Here is a 19,244-nt window from a genome sequence, read left to right on the forward strand (position 1 = left end):
AGCAAAACCTAAAGTATCTGAGGCTGAGTCTGTGGCCATCAATTTGGACTCCTGAGTGCCTGATTTTTAACAGAACTCATTCATTCACTCTGTGGGACTGTCCTGTGCCTGTTCTCTTATAAAATCACAGCCCTTTGTCCCCAGGAGGTTTCCAAGCAGACATGCCTGAAGCTATAGGTGGTGCTGATCCTGATAGATCCCTTAGCGCAAGAGAAGAAACTTTAGGGAACGCCAGAAGTAGATGTTTCATACCATTAGCACCAAAAGCACATGCAACTCATGAGTAGCTTTAGGCTGACTGGCACAATATTTAAAAACATTTGAGTCAGTATTGAAACGTTTGAGACACAGAACATTTGAACTCCTGTTTCTTTGATCAGTTTGAATATTGGTCATCATTGGGTACAAACTGATAGAGCTGAGTGACTGCAGATCTTTCAGAATGGAACATATGATACATGGTTTGCCATAACCAACATTACCCCCTATTGTTTAACCATCAATCAACCTTTGTACTAATTATCTTTAAAATCATAATTTCCTATTTTTGTTTTAGTGCAAAAATATTTTTCTAGAGACACTCAGATTCAAAGATAACAAAAAGAAAGAATATCAGCAGGGATTTGTGTTTGCAACCTGTCCTACTTTGTACATTTGTATCACCTGCCCGACCTCTGTATTTGCGCATGTGAGGCCTCCACTAGGACGATGAAAAATACGTTACAATATGCATACCATTGCTTCCCATTTCAGCACCCAGGGCAGACATTACTAATCAATCACGGCTCCTTTCCCTCCACATTCTTCTTAACTCTACACTATTAAGCAGTCATCTCAAGAAATCGGTATTGATGGATAAAATGATTTCCCTTACCATTATTTATTTGGGTTCACGTTCATTTTACTAACCAAGAAACAGAGGTCTTAACATCTTAAACCAATGAGGAGCTAGACAGATAACCCAGCAGTGAAGGCCATGTACTGCTCTTACAGAGGGCACAGATTCTGTTCCCAGTACCCACATCAGGTGCCTCACCACTGCCTGTGGCTCCAGCTCCACGAGACTTGGCACATTCTGCACGCCTATACATGCACCTTTGCTCTCATGTACACACCCAGATACAAACATACAGACAAACACATACGTTTAACAGGAAATAAATCTTTTAAAAGATGCCATGTTGAAACCGTAGGGTCTCTTCACTTTGGTACTGTGTTCACAAGCCAAAGCCATCCTCCCAAAGAGACAGGAAGTGAAACATACAATCCACTACTAGCACCACTGGATCTGTTACTTCCTTCTAACTCATCATGCGATTCCTCTTCCCCAGACACAGCTATTGTCCTCAGCCTACACACACACACACACACACACACACACACACACCACACACACCCCTGACCCAGTCTCCCCTGAACAGGTCTTTATTTCAACCTGCTCCCCACCCTGCTGCCCATCAGGAGTTTACTCACGGCATCCTCAGCTTAGGGAACTTCTGGATGTCATTTTCTGTCAGGTTCTGGAAAGAAGAGACACACAACAGGCAGGTTAAAGCACACAGGAGGGGCCCTGATCAGGTGGCTAAGAAGGGAACGGACAGAGAACCATAGTCACTGCAGTGCCCTTGGCTTTACTAGGGAATCCTCAAGCTGGAATCTTATGCAAAATTTCCTGAATTCTAAACAAAAATGACTTTAGTAAACAAACACGGGGTAAATCTGTGAAACCAAGCAGAATCTGTTTCATGGGCAAAATTTGGCAACCTGTTCCCTATAGTTTCACACCGTGGTTCAGGTCCCTAGTCATCTCTGCATGGGAAGGGAGCAATTAGGGTCTCATGTCATCAGAGGACTGAGGTGTCTTGGCAAGGTGCTTGTTGAATCATTAGGTCTAGCCTTTAATCAGCCTGTGGTGTGTTTTCTGACCAGGCCCCTGTCAGGCCACCTGAGTTATAGTGAAAGAATGAAGGAAAAACCTTGTCCCAGGAAGGTGGAGGACCAGGGCTTTTATTCAGAGTATGGTGTGATGAGTTAAAGGCATTTGGGGTCTTCCAGAGGGACACTATAGAGGTGTCTGAGAGGAGGACACGAGCTGAGGAAGTTGAGGAAGAGAGGAAAGAGAAGATGCACATGACTATGACTGGGGACAGAAGAGGAGGATGCTGGGGAAAAAAAGAAGGCTTCTAAAACATGGCCAACAGATGGGAAGGAAGATGAGAAATGTTGAAACAAGCTTTAGAATTTTCTTGTGTGATAAAGCCTCCTCCACTTCTTCCTTCAAAACCCTCCAGCAATCCTGAGCTAAACTTTATTGGAGTTAGATTTATGGATTTCAGAAGCATGATTTTACGCTGAGTTCGGAAAAGAGGTCGCAGAGAGGATAACTACAAACCAGGCCCCCGGCAGAGAAGCAAGGTGGTAGACAGGGCTGCTTGTCTCTCAGTGTCCATTCTTTCTGCCTCCCTTACTATCAGAACCTGAATTTGTTTCAGGGTGGGAAATGTGTTTGTGCAAAATATTTAACTCCCCAGGTTACCTTGGAGATGGTGGAGTCACATGACTCACTTGTGGCCAGTAAGGTGTAATCTGCAGTCTATTGGATAAGATCTCCAGAATAATGGTTATTTTTCACTATGTTTTTTGCAAAGGAAATAAGGACATATTCACCAAGCACCATGCTCTCTTTACTCTCTGCTTTCCCCCTATTCCTCTGCTATGTGTGTGTGTGTGTGTGTATACACACATATATGTAAAGCCTATATGCAATATACATATAATATTACACACACACATGTAGAGGTGGAGTAGCCAGATTTTCCATAGGCTGAATGGGGCCTAAGTTCAGGGCTTCCTCCAGAAGTTGCTCAGTCCTAAGTGTCCACTTGTACCTGTCTTATTGCTTGAGAAAGACCACACACGTGTCCAGTTAACCCAGCAAGTACATCCCTCTTGTCTTACACCTTTTCAAGGTACAGCATCCCCATTTCTCACCATTCTTTCCTGTGTTTAAAAGAGCGTTATTAAGACTGAAAGGGGGGGTGGTTATTGAAAAAGGAAGGAAGAAACAGAAGGAAAGAGGAAAGGGGGAGGGGAAGAAGGAGGGAAAGTAAGCATAGCAAACACTGTCACTTTCAATAGCAGAATAGTCCTGGGTATTCTAGAGGTGGCAGCGGTATGAGATGAGTAACTCGAGCTTGGATCAAGACTTTCACAGTGAGCTCAGAGCGCAGTGCATTTCAGAGTACCCCAGTTGCTGGGGCAGGCACTCGGTTTTACACCCTAGTCTCTAGCTCCTCCTGCCCTGTTCACAGAATGAGCAGGATGTGCTGCTTTCTCGGAAAGATTGGTAGGTCCCAGAGATTGGAACAGAGGAGATGGCTGTTCAGATTCTCTCTCAACCAAGAAAACAACCATCCATCCTATCCAGTCATTTCAGGCTCGACACTCACATGGCATGTTGGGGGAGAGTCACACAGCTGAGAAGTGCCACTATTTTCCCCTACTGTGACCCAGCACAGTGTGTTCAGTCAGCAGAGGATGAAGCAAAGGGGAACTGGGGACAGGGGACAGATGCTTACTCAAGTTTAGCCAGGACAGCAGGGCAACCAGAACCCTCTTCAAAGATGTTGCCCTCCCTGTACTCAAAGAACTGTCTCTTTTGTCAGTGCTAAAGCATCAGAATGAAGCATACAGGTTTGGTATGGTTGCAAGAACAGCAACAATAAAACTCAGGGAATTCTATTTATTCAAAGCTCAACATGAACAAAGCAACAACAACGAAACCCGCACAGTATAGGTCTAAGCATGCTTTGGTTTAATCATTAGGTTTGTGACTTAACACAAGAATCACATCTCTGCATATGTTTCCACATTTGTAATTGAGATGGTTGAAGGCATCTGTGAAGGTATCCTTTTTTTGCTAAAGACTGTTTCATGAAGGCAGGAATCTTATGTTAATGATATCTCTGTCCCCAGCATATGACATTATCTGGGATGGAAAAATGAACTCATCTCCACATGAGACTTCAGAGGTTCCCAGAAAGGGGGAGAAAATTGCAGGTGGCAGTGAGGGCACCACCGCTAAAGAACTTGAAGCAGAGCAGGGCTGGGATGCTGTAGGAGAAAGAAAGGCATTGGTATGTTGTGCAGCAAGCTGCAGCAGATGAAGCCTCATGGTCAAGCTCCTTTCAATTGCCCTTCTCACTCGGAATCTGAGAACATCTCCCATAAGACCTTTAAATTCATTTTCTTCCCTTTTTAAAGAGTGAATCAAAGTGCCCAGAAGGGATGGCTAGGAATAGTTACAGTTTGTTCTTAAGACACAAGCAAAGCATGATTTCTGGGAAATGATTGGACCACCTGCCTGACAGCCAAGAGCCTCTGCCTTCATCTGAACTAAGTCACTTTCCCTTTGGTGGTGCGGATTCAACATGAACTTGAACCATGAGCCTCTATTTAAAGTGTGTGGAATTTTACAAGAGCGTGGAGATCACCATCACGTGTGTGTTTGACAGTCAGCAGGCATGCTCTGTAATAAGGAGGAAATGGAGATGGAGAGTGGCCACCCTTTCAGTCCACTCAGCGATGTGTATGCAGAGTTAGCAACAAGGAGTGAACATCTCCAGTTCTTCAATGCTATCTCCTGCTACCCACTCTGGGATTTTCAGGGATATACCTGGCAATTGAGTAGAATTTCAAGGTGTGTGTTGGGGGCGGGGGTTGCATGGGGGGGCTAAACTGTGCTCAGATTCTTTAATATGACTTTGGAGTCTATCTTGTTGCCTATATAAGCTCTTACAAGGCTCTGAGAGTTGGTGAGAGAGACCTACCAACTCTTTGATCGAAACAAAGGGCTTAGTGGAACATTGATTACAGACATTGACCACAGGCAGCCTCAGGGACCAGGTAGATTGGCTGACCCTGCAGCTGTTGGGCAGAATCAGTACATTTTTAGCTTCAGTGTATGGAACTGGGCAGAGCTTACCAAAAACCGGGCGCCGTCAATGTGGTACTTCTTCACGGCCTTCTCACAGTCCCTGTAGTTCAGCTGCACAGAGAAACACAATGCCGTCAATGCCACGGCTGCTGTGTTCCCCCTCCTCCTCCTCCCCCCAGTTTAGCAATCTGCGGTACCTGTGGCTAGCCAGCCCCTTCCTAATCCTTTGTCTAACAGAGGGGCCAGGTCCCCACCTCAGCCATACCTTTCACTACCATTCCCCCCCCCCCCCCCCCCCCCCGGCAATGTCTAAAATGGAGAAATTGTGCGCTCTAGTCCTTAGGACCAGAACCTCTGGAAATACACTGTCTTCAAAGTCCAAGAAGGGTAGTCACATTGTAGTCAGGAAAGTAGAAAAGAAATGACAGAAAAACCAAACACCAGCCTGTGTCTTATGTCCCCCCAAATAATCTTAGTGACCACCTAGTCATTTATGCCTAGCCCATTGCTGATGGAGGAATCAGCTCACGTTCATTCAGTCTTGTTACAGTGACTTTTTTTCTCTTAAATGACCTAAAGCAACAACCTAAACAGTGTCTGGTACTCTGACCAACTTGTTTTAAGTGTTTTGTTGAGGACCTTTTTCATTAAATATTTCCCATAATTTTAAACCGCTGAAGGCTCAGGTCATTTCCCCAGCTACCAGCTCAGCAATGAGATCAACAGCTGCGAGTTAGCACTGGCCGTGCAACATATGACAGGCCCTGCTCCCACCCCAAAGCAGCTCTAAGTCACTAGATCCTCCGGTTTCATGGATGAAGGGTGAGAGACACAGAAAGCTAAGAAACGTGCACAGGTGGAAGGTGACGTAGGTGACAACTGAGCTTTGGGACTTGACTTTAATGTTTCCATGAAGAATAGTCTTTGAGGAACAGCCTCACACATAAGAGCATACAGCGAGCGATTGGGCACATATCCAAGTGTGCCATCCAGATAGCGTGGTACTGCACAGTGGACATCCTTTTGCCTAGCTTTTTATTATGTAAGATAAATTGTTGAAGTCAAATTCCCAGAACAGAATAATAGCATCAACAGAGGTAAGTATCCATAAGGAAGGTGTTGGTTATTTTTCGAAGCTACCCTATGACTGTGATGTATCCACCCGCCCTCAACAGCTCAAAGCTTCACATCAGAAATACCTCTACGTGAGGTCTGGTGTATTTAAGGTAAAATATTTTTCTCTGAGGACCTTATATGCTTCTCACAAACAGTTAGTTCAACCTTCTTTGGAGGAAATTTTAAAATAAATTTCTTATCTTATAACCTCCTCAGATAATGTAAGAAGCAAACAGCTGGATGCAGTAGCACATACCTCTCATCTCAGCACCTAGGAGAATGAGGCTGGCGGACAGGATTGCTGTCTGTCCAAGAGCAGCCTGGGCTATATTCCAAGAACCCGTCTCCATAATAATAATTTTAAAATATACTTGTTGTCACCCCCTAGCCTAGAAGGACAAAGTGAGCATCGCACTTGGGAAGCTGATTTATAGGTCAGTGCTGAGGGCAGGCAGCATCTGTAGCTTGTTGCTGTCTCCTTGACCCACGGGCAGGGTGTGTAGTGGGTTTGCCAACTTCCTTTAACTCATTTCACCGTGATCGCTATCAGATGCATCGCCAGCTCTGCAGATGCCAGCTCTGACACTAAACCAAAGATAGAGTTCAAGCCTTGAACCTAGTCAGTTTATGTAGTCCAGTGAGACCCGAGTCTTGGGACCTAAAATCTGCATCTCAACAAGCACCCTAAGTAATTTTCCTTAGCACCCAAGATACCAATCTTGGCACTGGCCGAGTGGTTACTGAGCTTTGTAGATGACGGTAACTGGTGCCCATAGAGAAGAAAGGTCTGGCTTAAGGTCACACAGGAAGGTAGAAACCCAACAGGGTTAGAACGCATGGCTATGAGCCAGTACATATACTGCATGGCCTGGGAATGCTCCCCTGCTAAGCCTAAGCCAGTTGGAGGAGTTAGGAGCAAGCGGACTATGGGCTTAATCCTCACAGTTTCCACCCCCCATACAGGGTAAGCACACATATCTGAGATAGTCTAACACAAAGCCTCGCCACCCTGCCTCAGCCTCCCCAGTCAGGCTCTGATGAGAAGAGCAGTATAAAGGTGAGGTAGGACATGGAACCCAGTGCCTAACATGTGTTCATTTTCAACCTTACCTCCATCTCGTCTAGTTAGCTACTATTAATACCTCTGTTTTACGATTTAGGTAAGCAAGGTAACTAAGGGAAACTAAGTCCCCAAGCCGTCTGGAAAGGGTATAACTCAAACAAAGTGTGTCTGACTCCAGAACTGGATAGAAGTCTCAGGGGCCCAATTCAACAGCTTCTGTGGACATCACACTTGCCGGTCGATCCTTTAAAAGGCACACCGACCTCCAGGAGCATCCTTAAGTGATTCTGTGTCTGTTTCACAGAGTGTCTTCTCTGGGGACCAATGAGTTTGGAGTCTGAAGGGTCTCGTCTGTGTCCGGGGCAGGGGACTGGTCCCTTCTAGCATCACCAATTCCCCCTCAGCTTCTTAGTTCCTACTCTTGATTCCTTCACTCTAGAAGGTGAGACCTGTCCCTGGGGTGTGGCTTTTTACCAAGGTCCATGATCCTCAAGAGTAAAACTCCCCCTTCCCTTAACTCAAGCACAGTGATGTCTACTTCATCTACCCAAGGCCCACCCTGTGCTGAAGGGAACTTAACCTATGCATTGTCTGTGGCACCATGGAATTATATAACATCCCAGTTAACACTTGAATACTGGGGCCTTTCTGTGTCTCTTGGTCTCTCCCCAGGTTTCCTTGCCTTAATTCTTAATTTCATTCTCATTACTCTGGGTTGAAACAATTCACTGCTTTATTCCACCATGGAAAATTTACCTTTCTGCCTGCCCTCACTTTCTTCATTTTTAGTTAATAACAGTAGTTCAAAAAAAACCATGCTTCAAAAGAGTCAGTTGTCTAATCATATTTCCACCCACAGTGTTGAGAGAGAAGTTTATAAAGACATTAAGGGGAGAAAGTGACTAAAACAAGGTTTACAATCAGTGGCAAATGACAGGATCCATGGGACAATGGTCCTACCATGCCTCACCCAGTACAGAAGGATCACATTTTCTTCCATAGGTTGGGAAGGAACCACTGTATGGATTACAGGTTTGATTATACACCCCAAGGAGACTATTCTACTCTTTGTGTCTCTGTTTCTTCAAAACAAATAGAAGGAAAATAGATGACTTCTATGGTCTTACTTTTAGGACTTCACCTTCACCGCTGCCTGGCATATCGGTGGGATTTGAGGCCAGTTCGCAGGGATGGGGACAACAGAAGCTCGTGTTTTTCATAAGACCTCTTACCTCTTCTGTATGGGTGCCTTAGAGGCATCAAGTGTCTTGGGATATGCCTAAGCAGACCTGTGATTCTCATTAGCAGGTAACAAAACAAGGACTCTTGACTGTCTCCTCCTTGATTTCTAAGTCTACTGAGCCCATCCTTTGTGTCCCACCCTGGTACTCATGTCTACTTTCAAGGATTCTCATAAAGCTCCAGCGAGACTGTGCTCAATAGTGAGTCTTGCCCTCTTCCGGGATCATGAACAATGGATGCCCAAACACCGCTGTTTATCTAGGCCTCTGCCCATCCCTCCTGGCCTGCCTGTTTATTTTCCCACCCCGGGACTCCATATCACCATTTCTAGTAAGTAGACTTCACCATAGCTATTCTCTGCATTTCAGACCATATGCTTTAAAGCTAAATAGGCAAGGCTCCGATTCAACCCAATCCAATAAGACTCGAGAGATTTGAACTGCTTAAACTCCCTGAGCTGACTTTTCAGCTGAACGAAATATTGACAGCGAGACATACCACCACCAGCGCATATCATTAATATGGTGACACCGACCTCACAGTACAGATGGTTGTGTCTGATAGGACACAGTCTGTGGAACCTGAATGCACGCCTGTATGTACTAGGGGCTTACACATGGGAGGCCCCCTCCGCTGTCTTTCTCTACAGGACATACTGCCCAGAAAGCTCAGTAGTCTGTCTGCCTCCCAGGAAGGTAGCAACATAGCTCCGCAGTTTTCTTGTACACGTTCCATATTCTTTCCAGACTCCACCTCCACTCTCTGGCCACCCCATGAAGGCACACCAGCCCCACAAGAAACACAAGAGCGACAGACTCACCTTCCTGAAATAATCAGCTAGACTGTCCGGGTTCCAGGCTAAGACCTCTGAGCGAAAGGGCACATTCTTCAAGGCCATGGCTGCTGTTCAGGGAGAAGCTCACAAGCCGGGGAGAGCTGCAGCAGCCATGAACAGAGAGAGAAAAAAAAAAACAAGATCCAAAGCTCTGAGGTGTCCTTGGCTCTTCTGAATCCCAACTACGCTCAGGAACACACTTGTCGGGCAGGCGTCACTATGGCTGTAGCTGGATCCCAAGAAGCACTGGCTTCCCCTGTGAGCAAATATGGTCTCTTCTCAGAAAACGACTCAGCCGGTTTCCTTTACCACTTCCTCTGCTGACTTCTAAATAAGTAAACAAGGAAGGGCAGCTCTAGGGGCTCACAACGCAGAGAGAGATAAGGGTAATTCCCCACTGGCCCAGATACCCCAGGCAAGTGGGCACTTCAACTCAGTTCAAGTACTGTTTCTCCACTATAATTCTGGACACCCGAAGCTGGACACCACATTCCTGCATGACCGCGTCTATACAGATAAGAGCCTCCTTTGACACTTCCCTAAAACTGTCTGTAATTTCATCCACTAGTGAACTGTGGGAAAGGGAAGATGGTCTCTTCAGGTTTTCCAACCTCCTAACCCACCAGTTTGTTTTCACTGAAAGCCGGGGCACCTTCAGCGGCTTCTTCATGTTAGGATGGAGTGTGAATGAGGCAGTCAGGCTCTGAGTGGCTGAGGATGCTGGGGTGCAGAGGACCAGCTACACTTCTGATATGAGTGTTTCTGTGCTGCAGTCTTGGGAATGGAGTGGCTGAAGGGACTCAGGACACCCCAAGACCAAGTTGTCAGGACAAAGGATATTTACATAACCTAGAGGGACAAGGGGCAGGGAATAAGAGACAAAGATGAGCGATAGAGGATGAGGGAGAAAGGAGAGAAAGGAGGGGTACTTGTCCCAGGGGACAAAAGACTGCCTCTGGATCGAGAGGAGACAGACCTGGCCCGTAGGAAAACGGCAGTTTATAAAGGTAAAGGGGGAAATCCTGTGTTAGGATGAGGCGTTTCATTTTAACCGGGCATATTTATTAGGTAAGCCAAAGGGGGTTTTTGATTTCTGGAATTCAAGGCTTTGATAGCTGGACAATGGTAGCCAGTCTCAGGAGGAGGAGGCCACTCTAGCTTTAGGAATGTAATTTAACAGTTTTTAGCAAGGCAGAGGGAATGGGGGAGAAAGGCAAGGCCAGCCAGAGCCATGTTTGCCATGTTCAGGCCTTCTATAGTCTCTTCAGTGACAGTCTAGGTAAATAGTTCCCATATCTGCAAGGCAGGAAAACAGAGGGGTTACACACATGCAACTTCGATGCATTTTCTAGGCAAACGTAAAGATAAAAAGTTTAAAGAATTGTTGTTATTGGTGACACAACCTCTTCTATACACCGCGCTTCCTCACTTTGTTCTCTCTACTGTTGTGTCTTCCATTTGCTATGGAGTCTTCCACATACCTGGTCAAAGAGTCTGTTCTCTGGAGACAGGCGATGGGGATCTCTTGCACGGCCCTTCACAGTCTCCGAACAAATCTCATGGGCTGAAAGAATCCCTGGCAGTGAGTGAGACCGGAGGCTAAAAGCAAATGTATTGACGCAATATGGCAACCTGCAAACACAGACTAGCCAGGGTTCCATATGTATGTGCACATACATGCCCGCATATACAGACTGCATGGACACACACATGTGTACATCTCTTGATTCCAGTGCTGGTGCCGAGATGCTCTTTCCGGAGGTTTTGCACGAGTGGCTTCAGTCATGTTTGCTTTCCCTTTCATATGCACTACAGAAGCCCTGCTGCCTCTAGTAGCTGCCTCATCACCTGCCTATGAGCGTAAACGAGATACAGATGCAGTGCCAGACCCAGCCCTAAAAAGTGGTCCATGGTGGTGATCTGCAGAAGGCATCAACCCAGGTAGCTTACATTGAGTGATCAACATTGATGATGCTCAATGAACCACTGCCCTGCTGCTCCGAAATGCCCTGACTAGTAAGACACATTACTTCATTTTTCTAATCAGCAGCATGACAGCCATAATGTAGCCAAATCACTTTCAAGTAAAGAAGACATCATGGGATGAACTGGGCTTTCGGCAGGGCCTTGGAGAGGAGAATGGACAGGTAAGGATTCTGGACCTCAATCAATCAATCAATCAATATCAAACAATAAAAGTCTCTTAAAATAGAGAACTTCTGAGGAAATGAACATTCCAGATCACCCTTAAAAGTAAAAGCAATAGTGGGTTTTGATTTTTGGTCAGAACTGTGTTTTTTAATATTGTTCACTCAATTCAGGATTTAAAAAAACAGAAAAGCAGAAGATAGAATAAAATATTGTTAAGTATTTTTTATTCAATAAAAAGTGGCCAAGACGAACAAGCCTTGGGGACCAGAGACAAGGTAGCCACAGCAGCCAGAAGCCAGGACAATGACAATGAAGGTAATAGAGAGGCAAGACCACAGAAAGCCCCCCCCCCTCCAGTGTGTCAGAGGACGTGCCGAGAACTTTACACCAACCCTCTCAATGGCTGGCACAGTTATTACTCCTGCTTCATTGAAGAGAGCAATGAAGTCAGAGTGGAAAAGCCATTTGCTTGCTCTCTACATCCCCAAGTAGGTTGTGCATTCCAGTCTTGTCGAGAATGGACCTGAGTCCAGAGCCACTATCCCTTACCATTTGCCTCCTCAAGGTTCTGGGTTGCTTTGACAATGCCCAGAATAGAGTCAGGATTCAAACTAGGCCTGTCTTCAGAGCTTGTACAGTAGCCCCGTGTTCATGGGGACAGCATACAGTCATGCAGACTATACGGTCTGCAGTTCACAGAAAGCTAGCAAGTTGCTGATCTGAAATGTCTTTCATATTGTGTCCACTGCCCATGGAACCACAGACCCATACCTCAGATAAAGCATCAAGGCAGAGAGAGAGAGAGAGAGAGAGAGAGAGAGAGAGAGAGAGAGAGAGAGAGAGAGAGAGAGAGAGAGAGAATGATGAAAGGGGAAGTGTGTTGTTTCAGTCCTGAAGACTGTCCTCTTCCTATGCCTGGGTGATTTCCCAATAATTTTAGGTTTCACATCTCCTGTGTCTGGCAAGTGTTCCAGAAACGCCCAAGGCAGGGCAACTCTGAAGAAAAGCTCTCAGGAAACCAGGACAATGTGTGTGATAGCATGTCATCTCACTTGTTCCATTCTAGGTCTCTTTACATGTGAAATGGGCACGCCTTCGCATTTATCCCAAGACAGCAGTGGTATCAGGATGGCAAGAACTCAGTTCCTATCAAGATGTCATTGTGTTGGCTTTGAGCATGAAGCAGAGTAGCAGGCAGGGACCAGCATTGCAAGCTAAGAAGCCTCCTTGATGGGGCAACTGATCCCATTTCATCTCTTTTGACCAGATCCAGGTAGAGAAACCCAGTTTTTTTTAATAAAGAAACAAGTTGAAAAGTTAAACAAAGCAAGAGATTGTTTCTGAATCTTTCATAGGTATTGAAATTTGTCAGAGTTCAAGTTCCTTATATAAAATGGTGACGTTCTCATAATATATATATATACATATATATTATAATTATGTGAGAGGAGACACACACACACACACACATATATCCTCTCACATAATTTGAGCCACTTCTAGATGGTTCACAATACCTAAACATACCAATGCTATGTGTATAGCTGTGATTCTCTGTTGTTTAAGGAATAATGGCAAGAAAAAAAAAACTCTATCCATATTCAGTGTGGATTCAGTTGTTTAAAAATGTTTCCCATTTGCTGTTGGAACACATGGATATAGAATCTGCAAACACAGAGGACCAACCGTGTGTCTCAAGGTTAGGTAAGAGCAACACACAGACAGCACTGAGCCAGTGGCAGTGGCAGGGTCTCACAAGATAGACATAGAGAGGCTATGGAAAAGAAAGCAGTGCTTGCAGTATGTCTGCCTGTCAGAACGCAGGGGCAGACAGTGGAGATTTTCTTCCCTCCCTCCCTCCCTCCCTCCCTCCCTCCTTCCCTCCCTTCCTCTTACCCTCCCTCCCTCCACCAAGCCCAGATTTACAGCACCCACCCACCCCCTTTCCTTCTAGCCCACAGGAGAATCACAGGGCAGGGCCGACTGCCTTTCCTACTGACTAGTTTTAAAGGTGAGAAAACAGAGTGGGGGGCTGCTGCTCCTGTGTGTGCTGCAGAGGAAGGATCCTGGGGAACTGTCATGTCAGGACCAGAGAAGAGAGAAAAACAGAGGCTTCGTACATGAAAATGTGTTGCCCTTCTTAGGGCAGAGGCTAAGGGAAATCCCCCACCCCCCACCATGCTTAGAGGCAGTCAGTAGAGATGCCACCTGTTCATGGGATCATTCTGGATGACAGAAAGCGCTAAGATCCAATGGAAGAGAGCCTCAGAGGGTCCTTCGTGGTACATGACACACCACACTATGGTGTAGAACAAAGAATACCTTCCAAAAAGTGCAGGCTAACGGGGAGGGGGCTGGACCCCAGTAACCGCCACCTGGGGAGGACCAGTACTTCCCGGTACTCCTTGGGGCTGAAGAATAGGAAATGGTGAACACGGACTTATTCCAGATAACAGTCACTCTGTCTCCACAGTCTCTGAGTGCTCCCTCCCGCCCGTCCTGGACACGGGTCTCACCTCCCCCATCCATGGATAACACAGGAGGAAAATATGAGTGGGCTGCCCTAGGCAAGGCAAGGACCGGTAGGTAATATTTTCCACTTCCTTGTGGCTGACAATTTTGTTCTTTATTTTTTTTTAAGTCTCCTTGCTTTGGTTCTCTGGCTTTGTTGTTCAGCTGAGGTACCTCAGAAGTTCAAGGTGAGTGGGAGGAAGTCCTTCTTTGGACTTCCTGTCTTCTCTCTCTTGTTTTACTTCAGTTGCCTGAACTCAGATGAGCATGCTGCAGAGAGAAAACTCCCCAGATGCCAGGAAGGGTGGGTAGCTGATGGCAGGGGCAAGAGAGAGGTGTCAGCTTCTCTGCCTAAAAGATGAGAAATGAGAAACCTTTGCTTTCTTCTGTGGACAAGCTGGAACGTGTCAGTATTGGGGGAGGGGGATGGAGCACAAGAATGAAAAGTCAAAGGTATTTAGGCCCCTGGCAACAGCCTCTCATGGTGAAAGGAAGGTTCGAGGTTAGAAAGAACAGCAAGATTAGGGGATCGGTGTATGTTTTAGGTAAAGTCAAAGCATCGAGAAAGTAAGTCTACCACCACCGCTTCCTGGGGACCTCCACGGTATGGAGAGAAGAATGGTAGGTGGGCCTTCCTTCATTACACCATGTAACCCCCACAAGCACTGCATGTGAGGGGATTCTGGCACGTGGACCTGCTTTACAAATGCAAAAGAAAAGGCAGAGGAAGACTACCTGCTTATTGAAAGTACACAGAGAGCCAGAGGTAGAATATGGGGTCTGCGTGATGGGTACACCCACTGAAACAGTCTACCTGAGCTATTGGGAGCTCACCAACATCAGCCAGACTGGACAGGAACAAGCATAGGACCAAACTAGTCCCTCTGAATGTGGGTGACAGTGGCAAGGCTGGGGCAGACTGAGGGGCCACTGGCAGTGGCACCAGGATTTATTCCTACTGCTTGTACTGGCTTTTTGAGAACCTATTCTCTTTGGATGGATACCTTGCTCAGCCTAGATACAGTAGGAGGACCTTAGACCTTCCCCAAAGCAATGTGCCTTACCCTCTCTGAGGAGTGGATGGGGGTGGGGTGGGGGGTAAGTGTAGGGAATGGAACAGGGAGGGAGTGGGAACTTGAATTTGTGTGTATAATGGAAAAAGATAGTTTGTTTCCTTTTAAAAAAGAATATGGGGTCTGATGCCAAGAGAAACATAGTTTCCAGGGGTAGAAATCTTACAGCCGGAGTCGCCAGGCTCACACACAACAGGTCTTGCAGGTCACGTCCACCATGCTTCGAAATTCTTTTCCTTTGGGTTCTCCTAAGATGACAGGGTTGTGTTTGCACATGCCCTGTAGTGAGGAAAGAGGGGCAAGCCAAGTTGAGTCTGATACTGTGTTTGTGGTACAAGCCGTTCTTCAAAGGACACCACAGCACTGCAAGCAGAGAGACATAGCTCCGCTGCTCCAGGCTGACTTGGAGATGAGGTGCTGGAGGAGAAGGGGAAAATGAGGAAGGAGAAAGACCATCAAATTCTACCCTTCCCACTGGGTGCCCAATGAGGCCGGAGTCACCGCCTGGCTCTTCACAGTCCAAGCTCGATTCTGAAAACTGTGATTGCAGGTATATGAGGGCCCTGGATCTTTCAGGTGGGGTACCTTGCTGGTCAGGCATTCTGATGCCTGTATCCTCAGGGCCCTCGCCCTGCAAGAACAGGGGCAAATTACTGTCCAGTTTGTCCATACAATATCAAAGGGAATAGAGGGAGTAACCTAGAGTAACTATACAGTGGACAACAGGCTGGCAGGTGGCTAAGCCCCAGCAGTGGAGTGTCTGCCCTTGAGCTCCCTTTAAAACCACCCAATCTTTATATTTTTATTTAGTAGAGCTAGGATTGAACTCAGAACCACGCAATGCTACATCCCCAGCTCTTTTTGTCGTTAGTGGGGTGCAAGTAACACCTAACATCCTTCATGGTGCATTTGTTGATAAAGGAAGCTGTTAGTGTTACATACCTGAGCTACACCTGATGTAACATAAAGACATTTCCAGTTTATTTTATTCCCCCGGACAATGCTAGGGCTTCCTTTCTATGTTAGCGTGCCACTATCCTCTCAATAGCTGCTTAATTAATACAAAAGAAACACAAGTAATCCTAGAGATTTTATTCTGCAAAGCTCCCATGGAGTGCCATCGGAGGGTGATCAGACATGTTAGCAGGGAACAGGGATGCTGCTGCTAGACAAAGGAGCTCTGATTATATATGATGTTGAGCAACTAATGCACCTTGGGGCCATGCCTAGAGAATAAAAATGCAAGAGTACCTTTAATCTGTCCCCGCCTCCTTGTGTTGATGAGTCAATCTTCTCCCTGACACATCATATCTGCTTCAGTAACAAAATCCCCTGTTCCTCACTTGTCCCCAGCAAATAGCAACACTGTTTGCTTCTAGTGAGAAGTCAGAACACAAACAAGGTAGGCAGGAGAGTGTGTGTGGATGTGACAGTCACACACTCAGCTCACTGAGCTGAGCAGCCGCTATTGCCCTGCTGCTAGGGAGTGAGACCCCTCAGATCACGGCCTCAGCCTCCTTTAGCAGAACGGGGTCCCTGTTGGTCTTCGGTCAGGGAGATGACATAGGATCCTAGCTCTAAATAAAACTTGGGCTAGACCAGTAAAAGCACCAGGTTCTTATAAGCAAGCTTCTGCCTCCCCAACCACTTGCCACCATTGTTCCTTGCTTCTTCCAGGGCCTCTTTTAAAAAAATGGCCAGTCTTCCAGTTAGCATACAAAGTAGTTCATTTCATTATGGTGTTTTGTATAATACATTGTTTTAATAGATCTTCTTCCCTGATTCTCTCCCCTAATCTCATGCCCCCAACTTGTACCTTCCTACCCTAGTAATCCCCCTTTTTCATGCCAATGCATTTTCTCATTTTAAAAACTTGTATTTTTATGTGAAGGAGGGCTTTGCCTGCCTATGTACATCACACGTATGCATATACCCACAGAAGCCTGAAGAGAGTATCAGATCCCCTGGAACTGGAGTTATAGACAGTTATGAGCTACCAAGAGGATGCTGGAATCTGAACCCATGTCCTCTGAAAGAACAACAGGGACTCTCAGCCTCTGGGCCATCTCTCCATCCCAGGTCAGATGTATTCTAGCCCACCCCCACTTCTTTAATCGCTCTCTTCTCCCTGACCAGTTCCCTTCTCATCCTGTGACCAATGAATGGACAGAGTCAGGCCGTTTTGCATGTATATTCACTCTGTGATTCAGGAAGTCTCGCCAAACAGCCTCAAGCCCAGAATTCCCCAAATGGAAACATCCTCTAACAAAGAGGGGTTTTTTTTTTTTGTTCGTATTTTGGCAACTTCCAGGGTGTCTCAGGGACCACAGGATGGACACAGCTCCAGGAGAATCAGCCTCTCAGTCTTGGCTTTTCTTCCCTTGAAATTTTTAAAGCTTAAGCTTCTATCTCTTTCCAAAGACAGAACTTAAGAAGGGTGGAACCTCAGACCAGGACACTGGGATAACACCATCTAATCCCTCAACAACTACCCTATAACTGAGTGGCTTGGGTAGTCCACTCAACTTTTTCTCTCTGTGCTTTCATTTCCCACAAGGATGGGAAATGAATGCAGTTCGAGGAATGCAGTGGTAAGCATTGAATGCTGCCTGGCTTGCTGCTAAAGGCAGTCCTTGCTGGAAGGTGGGAGGAGAACGAACGAAGGGATCTAAGTCCAATGATAAATGACAGGGAGATAGGATGCTGCTGGCTTTGAAGATGGGGAAAGGGAAACAAGCCAAACGTGGGTGACTTCTGGAACCGACTGAAGGCCAGGAAAATGATTCTCTCTTAGAACTTGGAGAAAGAAAGAGCGCTCTTGATTTTAGCTCAAGGAGATGCATCGGCCTCTTGATCTGAAAACTGTATGGTAATGCATTTGTGTTATCGTAAATCTCAGAAGTTCTCAACCTGTGGGTCATGACCCCTTTGGGGTTGTATGCCAAATATTTACATTATGATTCATAAGAGTAGCAACATTACAGTTATGAAGTAGCAATGAAAATAATTTTATGGCTAGGGTCACCACAACACGAGAAACTGTATTAAAGGGTCATAACTTTAGGAACATTAAGAACCACTGCTCTAAGACCATGTAATTTGTTATACTAGTAGCAACAGGAAACTAATTCATCAACTAGCATAAAAAAACCTACCCTATCACTGTGCCACCTCCAACAATCTTCTTTCTTCTCAGTCCCCCTAGCTTCTGGATACCCTGGCCTTTGTCCCCAACGGTTGCCTTCCTCAAGTAATACATTCATGATCTAGAACCTCCCCATTTTGACCCATGTGTCATTACAAGTAATAGCAATGGCCTGCTTCTGTTGGCTCTGAGGATGCTATCCATACAATAACTCAGCAGAGAAACACCAGGAAACTACCCAACAAGGGATCATTTGCCTGCCGTGATATCGTCGTTGAGCATCCTGGATATTTGGTTACATGGTGAGCAGTGCAACATGTGCCACTTCCTGATAGAACCTGGCCACCTGAGAATGCTCAGTTTGGACACTTCGAGTTTTGAGTACTTGTGCCTCTCTGAAGCTTAAGTGAGCATGTCTTTGCAGTGAGGAGAATTTCTATTTTGTCCCCTGTCATGGGTTAAAAACCTCACAGCTTGTATAATATAACCACTTGGGGTGGGTGTACTTTTAACTTGGACAATTGTAATGCCTTCATGTAATCAACTAAACAGACCCAATAGATAGATAGATAGATAGATAGATAGATAGATAGATAGATAGATAGATGACTGACAGACAGATAGATAGATGATAGATACCATGTAAGCTGAACAAACGATGTCTTTCGGTTGCAAGATACTCATGCCACTGTGACTGAAGCCTGCTGAAAGATGAAGTCGTTTTTTGAAGTTGGAATGACTTGAAATCATCAACAGGAACCTCATGACCTACTTGGGCACTGAAGGACTCGAGATGACTCAACTATGGCTCATGCTAGGGGTGCTAAGCCTTAGTGCGAGTTCAGATCTGCATCTCTGCTAGGTGAATGGAGGTAGACCGTGCTTTGTACAGTGCCTGACTGTGTGGCAGTCACGTGGATGAACTTGCCAGCTACATAAGCACACTGAACATGGCTTGGAAGAGGAAGAAAGGGTAACTTAAGAGGCTACCGTGTTCCTACTTCTCTATTTAAGAAAGGAGTGCCGTGGGCACAGTCAGGGTTAGCTGTAGGTGCTCCTTCAGAACTTCTAACTTTGTCTAACGAGAGACCCTAAGACCTAAGACACAGGGCATCTTGCTGGGCTCTTTGCCAGTCATCATTGTCAGTTTTGCCACCTGCTTCCCATACCAA

General features: G+C 45.9%; 1 protein-coding gene across 3 annotated transcripts in view; it reads right to left on the reverse strand.

Moving 5' to 3' along the window:
- Lcp2 (lymphocyte cytosolic protein 2) overlaps nt 1-9,472 on the reverse strand; it is a 47,911-nt gene extending 38,439 nt beyond the window's left edge. For all 3 annotated transcript variants that reach the window (XM_038328026.1, XM_038328027.1, XM_038328025.1), the window contains exons 1-3: nt 9,178-9,472; nt 4,985-5,047; nt 1,474-1,520 (exon numbers count right to left, since the gene is read on the reverse strand). In XM_038328026.1, coding sequence (XP_038183954.1) covers nt 1,474-1,520; nt 4,985-5,047; nt 9,178-9,255 — 188 coding nt within the window. In that variant the 5' untranslated portion in view covers nt 9,256-9,472. The remainder of the gene's footprint in view (nt 1-1,473; nt 1,521-4,984; nt 5,048-9,177) is intronic.
- Nucleotides 9,473-19,244: the final 9,772 nt, after the last annotated feature.

Source organism: Arvicola amphibius, chromosome 4 (assembly GCF_903992535.2).
Source record: "Arvicola amphibius chromosome 4, mArvAmp1.2, whole genome shotgun sequence".
Classification (NCBI taxonomy): domain Eukaryota; kingdom Metazoa; phylum Chordata; class Mammalia; order Rodentia; family Cricetidae; genus Arvicola; species Arvicola amphibius.